We start from the raw sequence: 9,740 nt of genomic DNA, 5'->3' as shown, positions 1-9,740 counted from the left end.
CAAGCAACTGCGCCAAATTATCAACCTTGTCATCTCGCGATAATCTACGAACACTCGCGATGATCGTGAAATAGCTCTGCATGTTTTCAGATTAGCTCGAACCGACATTTATTTAGCCTGCATTAGATATCGAGTCACTCGAGGAAATTGACGATAAAATAAGCAGGACTTAATAGTTAATATATCCATTACTCCTAATTTTGAAGAACAAGCATTTAAGACCCTTCATCTCAATGAGGAGGTATGCAGCACCAGCCATGTACTTTAATTGTGCCGACCGTTAAAAGTTGTGTTTCTGATACACAACATTCATGAACACATTTTTTCTTTTTCTTTTTTTTTTTTTTTTTTGGGGGGGGGGTAGTTAATACAGTTACAAATATGATTTGGCTTTTACCATTAGACTGGACATGATTCTAACCTAAATGTTTTAGAAACATTCAGAGCTCAACGATATCTCAAGTTGAATCTATCTACATGCCTTTTAGATCATCAGGGTTTGAGGTGAAAGCTTTAAGAGAAAATTACATTTGTAAATGTATAATATCTTCAATATCCACTTTGCGTCAAGTGAAGCTATTTAACAATAGATGTTTTATGTCTTTTTATTTATACATGTACAATAAAATCACTTAACACACAACATGTGACACATTGTTTTGCAAAGCATATTTATAGCATTTGCTGCAAATAAAAGCTCTAAAAATGACAGCAATACATGGTCATTTTTTCAGATCATAAGTTTGTCTATGGTGGCAACTGGTAGCAAAGTTGTTTACTGATATATACAGTCATAGTAAATATACATGTAAAGGTATACTGAAGATGGTTTAAAGAAGCTGTTGGATTAAAAAGAAATGCAACAACAATGTAACACTACATATTCTGTAAGTATCCTTTTGTAATAAATATTTGTACAATAATTCACAAAAATTGTCTGATTTTCCTAAATCGGTCAGGCTATCTATAGCAGTATTAACCTGTAACAAGTTACCCTTCAATATTGCATTAAAATCTCTGAATGGCCTAATAGTTCGCAAAACGTTACACCTGAGCATCTTTACCTACACTAAACAGTAATGCTCTACCTCTGCTCCACTTAAGGACTCCTATAAACAATTAAAAAACATCCACAAAAACCAAACCAAAGTTTTAAGACAAATGAGGTTGAAGGTATTGTTTCCATGTTGCCGAATGGCTTTTGACAACGTAAGTTTAGCATAAAATACAGTAACAAAGTCTTATTATCCTCCAACCAGAGTTATATTTTGTCAAAGTATTGACAGGATCTAGCCATGTATGGTAAGTGTTTATATACCTGTTGATTTATTTGATAACTGCATGCCATTCAGTGTAAAAAAAAACGGCTGTATAGACCTTGGTTTAAAAAAGCACCTGTAGCATTTCACCAAGAACAATGTCCATCTGAAAATGTTCCAACTCTACAGCTTAACTATGCAAACCTTCTCAACATACAACCTGACATACGTAAATAAATGCATTCATTAATACATACAAAAACTTTCAAATAGTCATCAATTTCAGTGACACCATAATTTGCTCCTATACTTACTTATCCAGTCATTCCTATTTTGAGCTGGTGGTCCCAAACCACATTTCAAAACATACAGATGGCTGTTGTTCTACCAGCTACATTTAAAGTGTTACGTGCTAGATTGAGGGCCACTTAACGCATTGCGAATTTGTGATATAATTTACCATAGCCTAAAGCAAATACCACAATAGAGAGGATTTGGAAGCTACACTAATCAAAACAATGTTTTAAAAGTATCCCACTGCACAATATCCTGCACAACTGCTTGAATCAAGCTTCTTAGAGAGCCCTGAATGGTTGCTTTAAACATTAAAACCTTTATAACTGCCAAAGTAGACAGACAGTGTCTCAGGTGAGACGAGAGCTGAAAAATGTAAACATACAGTAGAAATAGCAGGCTGGCATGGCCTTCTTTACAAAAATATAGTGATTTCTTTGTGAATAGTTCTCTGGCTGTTTGGTTGGTGAGCGGGGAGCGTGGTGGTACAGGGCTGCAGTGCAGGGCAGGTCTGAAACTCAAATGAGTTTGGGTGTGGAGGAAAAAGAGGGGCTGCTTGATCAGGTGAGATTTCTACCTGCTTGGCTCCTCATGCTGGTACCATCAAAACTGCAGACTTAATTAATGTTAAGATTGTGGAAGTGATCGAAGATGGCGCCGAGTGCCCAGCTTGTCTCCACGTTATTCACCTTTTTAGTAAGCTGCGGAGAAATGAGTTAGATCATTAATCTATTAAGTCATTATGCTGTCTAATTTGTGGTTCTGTAAATAGTGACCTTCATCTGCAAAGGGATGTTAATTTAGGCCCATAATTTACTTATGTACACAAAAAATAGCAAACAGGAATGAGACCAATTTAGATCCACCCCCACAGTTTATTAAATTGTGTTGTTTTATCTACACATTTCCCACTCACCTGCAGAACGGTGCTGTCCTTGAAGCCGAATCCCTCTTTCAGTAGGCATGTGATGTAGGTCATGTCCATGCACAAGAATGGGCTGATGGGACGGTATTTGGTCATCTTGTTGCACACTTGATTAAAAAAGGAAATAATTATAAATCCTTTATTTTGTATTGAATTAAGCAAGACATAATCATAAAAGACAATCAAGATTAAAGTTTCCCAGAGTGTCTTCACTATTAAGACTATTAACTATCATGAGGTCAAAGCAGTGCTTGAAGTCTTGACACAAGTAATTTGCAAGTGAGAAGATAAGCATAGTGTACACAATATCCACTGAGGTCCAGATTGTCAAACTGTTGATTGTCAGGCCACAGTGTGTCAGAGACTGGGAAAATTACGTAAGACATTGAGGCACCAATACTTTGTTTGCTACAACCGTCTGCCACATCTTTGTGAAACAGGCCTTCACAATGTTTTGTTTTTCCTCTAGCTGACAAGGTGATTTGTGAAAGTTTGGGAAGAGGGGAAGGAAAGGGGGAAAGTGTGAAATAACTTTTTCATACCCTAGGTTGTGCACATGTGCTGATTGTACGCCAAACCACGAGGGGGATCAAGCAATGCCAAGTGTTCCCGCAAAGGGTGTGACATTATCCCTGCCTCCCTCCAGTTAGATATTGGGCATTAGGTGTTGTCTCACAGTTGGAGAGGAGGGGGTGCCCACAGGGCTGCTGCCAGGGATAATCGATGTGCCAACTGTGGTTCATCGAGACCATGCGACAGTCTCATCATACAAATAAAAGTCTTAAAGAGGACGCCAACTCATTCCCCTTAGTAATTAATCTCTGCAGACATTTATTGTTTGACACAATCTACCAAGTGAGCCAGATTCCATGAATCAGTCTCAGGTGTCAAACTGACCAATATGTGGTCATTGCATTGAGAAGCATTTGCATCACATTCTATACAATACAACAACATCTTCTATCCAAAGGGAATGGAAAAGCTGAGATAGCGGTTTGGAGAGGTGCAAAAAAAGATGAACACACACAGTCAAAAGTATTTATGTGGGAGAAGTGCAACCTGTGTTTTTGTGGTAGCAGAGCTATCATTTTATGAAGCCAGTGTGATTGTTGAAAGCCTCAACTGCAAATAAGCATCAAGGGTTTATGTTTGTTCAATGTGTGCGGCAGGACTTTGACCTGAATGTGCTTTGAAGAATGGGAGAACATCCAAAGTCTTACCTTCTTTAGCTCTCTTTTTGAAATCCCTGACCTCCACAGTACCACCACGGGATCCATCTAAGAGTTAACAGTGCTCTTATTAGCAATTTGTCATTAAGGTATCAGAACTTTAGAGGATGAAAAGGACCCCACTCACCAATGAGGCCAGACTCCACAGCTCTGTCGAAGTAATAGGAGAAGGCATAGAAGATGCTGCTTCCTTTCACCTCAAAGGGCTGGTGCACAATCCCTTTCACCACCCGCATCACCTCATGGTAGCACAGCTTGTACCCTGCAAAACCTGAGAATAGAAGAGCAGATTTATTTACAGGCTACTTATCTAATTGACCGCTTAGAAAGCAATTGCAGTAATTTTCTATTGCCTTTAACCCTAACACTCATTTTGTTTAGCCAGACTTTTTGCTGCTGGTTTTGGGTCTGTTCTAATTTGCAGCTTATTCTAGACAATTACTGACCACTTATACTGAAAGGGTCTGTCTGGCAAGGGGTGATGTTACGATTTACCATCCGACCAAGGGGCCCCCTGAAAGGTTTGCTGACTAGGGGAGGGGGTCCACCTTTTGAACATTTTGCTGTCCAACATCTGGGGCCCCATGCAATTAACACCGCTACTAGGTCTGCCTAACATGTAACATGACCAATCAGTTTGTTTTGTTTGTACATGCCGTTTAGGTGTGGGTTTATGTGAAATAGTTGATACCACAACAATAGACCACCCCAGTGCTGGACCCATATCAACCCAGTCCTTGTAAATACAACATTTCCAGATGGACTAGTGAACCTCCCAACTCCTGGAAGTTGCGTAGCACCAGCCAATCTGATTGGAACTTGCAATTTGAGCCTGCTCTTGGGCGGTCCATGGGTGTACACTTAAGAGTCAAACCTAACCTTTAACCTATACTTTATGTACATGTTGCTCTTTAGATTTACAGTTAGAAATGTCTAACGTTTCTCAAACAAACTAAATATCTTTGGCATGTTGAATGGGAAACGTGCATTTCAGGAGAGTGTCTCCTTGCTACATAATGAGGTCAGATTGAGGGTTTGCAACAAACTCTTTAGGGAGAGGTTTCCTCACCGGAAACTCCAAATAGGCAACTTTCACATGGGCTGGAGCAAACTAACTGGCTGCTCAGGTTTACCAGTTGGAAACCATGTGGACTAACAAAGCCCTCAAGATCAAGATAGAAGGAACATGCAGAAAGGAGTAGGCTTTATGCCAAGCATGTGACTAATCTACTTTCTTTTGCCTACACGTCTGTGGTAAAAGAGTGTTGAATCATTTGAAGAGTGAACAGACTATTTTCTCTCTTAAATACGGTGTTTGTTATGTTATTATCACTATGGAGCTGAGAATTGTGCAAAATAGGCAAGACTGTGAAGAGTTAGCTAAAGTACAGTTAAATAAACATCTTCAAGTCAGTTTCTTCAGACTGTAAATTTGAAGCTTGATATGTTCTATTCCCAATGTCAAAATACTCACCATCTGGGATTCCACTGACTTTGTAGGTGAGTCCACCAAAGGTCCAGTCTTCTTTGAATTTTTTGGGTAAGCAAGAACTTCTGAAAACTTTCCAGTCAAGACCTGGGAAGAAACATTAAAAGACCATTAGGAGATTTTAACATCCATTACGATCAATAATCATCCATTATTAAATATATTTATCTTTATAGAAAATCTATATGCATTTTAACTGTCATTACCATCAGCACCAAGAGCACCAAGAGTTGCTAGTCGGGCTGCAATAAGTCCATTTCCAAGGTAACTACAAACGACAAGAGGTTTAGAAAAGGCATATTTTCCCTGAACATATGATAGATCTTTGAATAGATAGGGACAAAACAACAGGTGTTTTATCAAATTGTGTTACCTGTGGGTGTACAGCTCATAAGTGCTGTTAAACATGTTGATTTTGGCAATGTAGTCTGGAGGAGCGGTCAGCACAGTTTTCTGTAAAAGAGAGTTCAACAGTTTCAGTGTAGGAAATATTGCCCAGTATGTCAAATGTGGTTTTAAATTTTTGTCATGTGCCATACCTTAAATTTTGGGAGGAAAGTAATCTGAGTTGAACCTCCACCCAAATCCAAGATCCCAACGGTTTTCCTTGTTTTAGCATACAAATGACCTGCAATACAAATGTATAGTTTTATTATTATTCAGTAATATTAATTCAGTCATAACATTTTATTTATGCCAATATGGCCCATTTTACTGCCTGTCATATTGCTGCATGAACTAATTTAGTACATTAAGACACCTGCAGAATTTACAGCAAATAGATTTCTGCTTCTATAAAAAGAGGGCTTGACCTTAAACATTAGAGTTACACCAAAAAATTAGGTTAGCACAAGCTTTGAGCACATGGTGGGGGCTAAGTCCTAGCCTGCACTTAGGGTAAACTAGGTTCTTAAATAGATTCATCAGTACTGTTGAACAAAGCCTTTTCAAAATGAGCAATACTTTACCTGTTAGGAAGTTTACTGTGACCCATGCCAAGACCCCTGTAAGAGAGAGAGTCCATTGTTAGATGCAAAAGTCACAATAATGCTTTTGTGTTAAACATCAATAACCAATCAGACTAAGGATATTATTCAGTATATGAAAACTTTGAATAACTCTGACACCTGAAAATGCTTTTGCATTGCTCCTAGGAGCCAGGCAGACAATGTACTGCTTGTTTCTTCATTATGATGTAATTTCTAAGCTTAAGAAATATACATCTTCAAGGACAAGCCCAGGTAATTAGACATGTCTGAGATGTAGAATTAGTCACACCTCATAAAACCACATGAAAAAGATGTGAATGTCTGAGTTTGCATAAAGCCAATGTCAACTTAAATTAAAAATGTGGAGGATTATTTTATATTGAGTGTGGGAGGCTCCCAGACAAGGTGAATCTAGACTGCCATATTAAAGACACACAAAGAACCACTCAAAAAACTGGTTTCAAAAGGTATGATTCAATCTCTATGCAATGCATCATAGATTTAATTCACATTTGTGCTTCATTAACTTGTTTGACTTGCTTGAGAAATTATATGTTACCCTCATTGGTTCCATTCATGATAGTGACACTGTTGTTTGGCACAAAGAATGGAGAGTCGTCAAAAACTTCTTTCACCTACGGACAAAAAACAGAAATGTATTATGGAAATTGTACAATTTCTGTTTCAGAACTACAAAAAAATAAATAAAACGTAACATGTTCTAAAAGTTCATGAGTCACGTGTTCCTCTGTAATATAGACAACAACAACGAAAAAGGGTGGGGGGGACCATTTGGTTGTTACAACATGAAAATTCAAGCCGGTTCTTTTTTATCTGGAGTCAACGGGAAGTGCACTGAATCAGTACTCGGCAAATTTGTCTGAAACTGGGCAAGCTAAAAACCACAAGCTTGGCTGGTGTGGTGGCATAAAATACGATAATTCAAAAGCCATTTGGGTCCCTTCTACTCCAGACAGCCTCAGAACAGATGCTTTTGCACAGTATTGGTTTCTCTTCTCTCTAACTTCCTGTCATTTCATCTCTCTGTCTTCCACACAACGTGGTTTGTATCCCTTTGGGATGGTTGGTTTCTCTACCAACTTGTCTGAGAAAGAAAGCAACGATGTGAGAAAGAGAGCAAGCCTTACCTCATCCAGCAAGGCTTTGGCTTTTTCTTGAGGTAGCAGGCGCAAGCCGGCGGTGGCTTTCAGAACCACAGGTGTCTGTATCCATTCCTCTTTGGGAATGGTCTTCTTTGCCACCTTCAGTAGCTGTCTAATGGATTCTCCTCCCTAGAAATGAAAAATTGTACATATTAATTACACGTATAGAATAATTCCTCAAAGTGAACTCATGGGAACCACACTTGTCCTGTTCCTGGTCAAACAATTATAATGAATGAAGATAGATTCTCATTAGTATGATATATGAACAGCTGAATTTGCATTTGATTAGTCTACCAACAACTAGAGGAGAATTTCAGTGAAGAGGAGAATTGTTAACTGTGTTGAGTTCCATGTGTCCTTGACAAAGAGCTACACAGTTGAGGACAGGGCAACTAACCTACTAGTTAAACTACTGGCATAAAGCAAATCTGTTTGCTTTTACAAGGATAATGGCAAACGTTAAAAGTACATATGCCAAGATGGAAATAACTATGTGGTCACACACAAAAGTAATGTATCATTGCGCAGTCTGGAATTCAAATTCCATACTGCTGAGTATGGTATTACTGGTGTTCACCATGATAACTTCAGTGGAAATATAATTAAAAATTATATGCTTCTCTGTCTGCAAATTAAGACGAGACTCTGGAAAATGTCAAAGCCATTATAATTTAATAGAAATAGCATGTTCCTTGTTGATGTTATGAGAAAGTCAATGGCTTACCACTTCAGGCATATCCGCATATGCTGACAATCCAGGCTTCACTGCATGGTACATCTCATTGTCGAGAACTGGCAACTCAACTGTGGGACACAAAGACAGACAGAAATGAGGGGACAATTGAAGATGTCTTCCATTAGAAGATTACATTAGCGATGGGTTGTGGGCAACTTGACTCCATCTCCTCAAAGGTTATTGTGCATGAGCAGAAACGTTTGGTTATTGTATGTTTACCACAAATGGTGAACACCAAGATTTTTCCAGACAGTGAAATTAAGAGTTTCTCCAGGCTCAGAGTTTACCTCATCAGGAATAATACCATGTCTCCATTTGATTTGTATTTAGGAGGACCGATTACTGCATTATCAACACAAACCCATAATTTTTAACAGATTGCTCATGGTTGCCATTTTTTATTGAAACTGCAGCTGTCTTTTACCCATCCTCTTCCTTCTTTTCTGTTGCCCCTGTGTTTCTGTTTGCCTTTACACCAAACAGTGAATGAACCCTCGGCAAACACAGACGCACTAAGCAGACGGTGCTGTGAGCCAGAGAAAGAGGGAGAGAGAGAGAGAGAGAGAGAGAGATGGAGAGGGCTGCTGTTCACAAAGTGAACAAGGCGGGACTCTTCAAGATCATTTGGAGTTCATGGTGTAGGCTACACTGAAGCATGGATGTCAGGACTAGTGGAGCAACTGATATAAAAATAAAATTTGGCTAAAGAAGAAACTAAGTTATCCAGGCATCTGCGTGGCACATTCTGTGTACATTAATACAAAGAAAGGGACATGGAAACAGAACATGAAGACACTTACCTGGGTCTTTTTGAATGAACCTGTAGATATGGATTCGTGTGCCAGTGCTGCCAGCATCAAACATGATCCCATAAAAGGTGCGACTGAAGTTGACTGGGCGAGGGACCACTACCTCCGTCACCACAGGTACCTCTGGAGGAAGCTGATTGTCCATGTTGGCATGCTGATTGGCATGGTGATTGAATGCACGATAGCGGTTGTACATATGGTGATTGTAATATGTCGCCTCTCCCAGGAAGTACCCGGCAAAAAGCCACATGGACACCACCGTCAAGTGCAACATCTGCTGAGACATGCTTTCTTTCTCCCACGCCGGCACTGCGAAAAGCTGAAGGCTTGACTGGTGGTTTCTCTAAATTATGACTCAAGACTTTTTATGGAAGAGGATGTGTTTGCTGTTTTTGCCTGGTCTTGTTGAGAGAAAGTCTTGAGGATGTAAAGATGCAGATGTGGAGGTCTACAGAAGAGATGAAGAAGGGAAGATAGTGATGGAGGAGAGAGCCGGAAAGAGAGGGTGAACGCAGAAACAAACTCGGGACTGGTTGGTCATCTGTTTACAGTATATAAAGACATAAGTGCTTGGCTGGGGGCCATCCCAAACAAGGCCATCCACCAATCCTGAGCCTGTCCATTGCAAGCCCTCTAAAATCCATCCTCCACCATCCCCTCCCCTTGCTTATAAAAATGGACATGGAATACCTGCTAAACCATGCAGTTTTCTACTCTTCAATTATATACAAGACGCTCTAACTGGCAAAAGCCCCTTGTACCCTCCCCGATCATCTGAAGTGGCTTAACTGCAACAAAAGTGTCTTCAGAAGAACAAAAGCGAGTATATATTAAGACTTCAAAA

The 9,740-nt window shown here is 39.5% G+C and overlaps 1 protein-coding gene across 1 annotated transcript; it reads right to left on the bottom strand.

The window, feature by feature from the left end:
• Positions 1-354: 354 nt before the first annotated feature.
• entpd5a (ectonucleoside triphosphate diphosphohydrolase 5a) lies at positions 355-9,404 on the bottom strand. The gene is made up of 13 exons (XM_051722358.1): positions 8,888-9,404; positions 8,076-8,155; positions 7,334-7,477; positions 6,745-6,820; positions 6,165-6,200; positions 5,736-5,824; positions 5,570-5,649; positions 5,403-5,464; positions 5,182-5,283; positions 3,835-3,978; positions 3,699-3,755; positions 2,470-2,585; positions 355-2,254 (listed from the first exon to the last, which is right to left on the bottom strand). The coding sequence occupies exons 1-13, from the start codon at positions 9,180-9,182 to the stop codon at positions 2,171-2,173; spliced, it is 1,365 nt and encodes a 454-aa protein (XP_051578318.1). The 5' UTR covers positions 9,183-9,404; the 3' UTR covers positions 355-2,170.
• Positions 9,405-9,740: the final 336 nt, after the last annotated feature.

Source organism: Myxocyprinus asiaticus, chromosome 17, assembly GCF_019703515.2.
Source record: "Myxocyprinus asiaticus isolate MX2 ecotype Aquarium Trade chromosome 17, UBuf_Myxa_2, whole genome shotgun sequence".
NCBI lineage: Eukaryota > Metazoa > Chordata > Actinopteri > Cypriniformes > Catostomidae > Myxocyprinus > Myxocyprinus asiaticus.
This window is presented reverse-complemented; position numbering and strand designations above follow the sequence as displayed.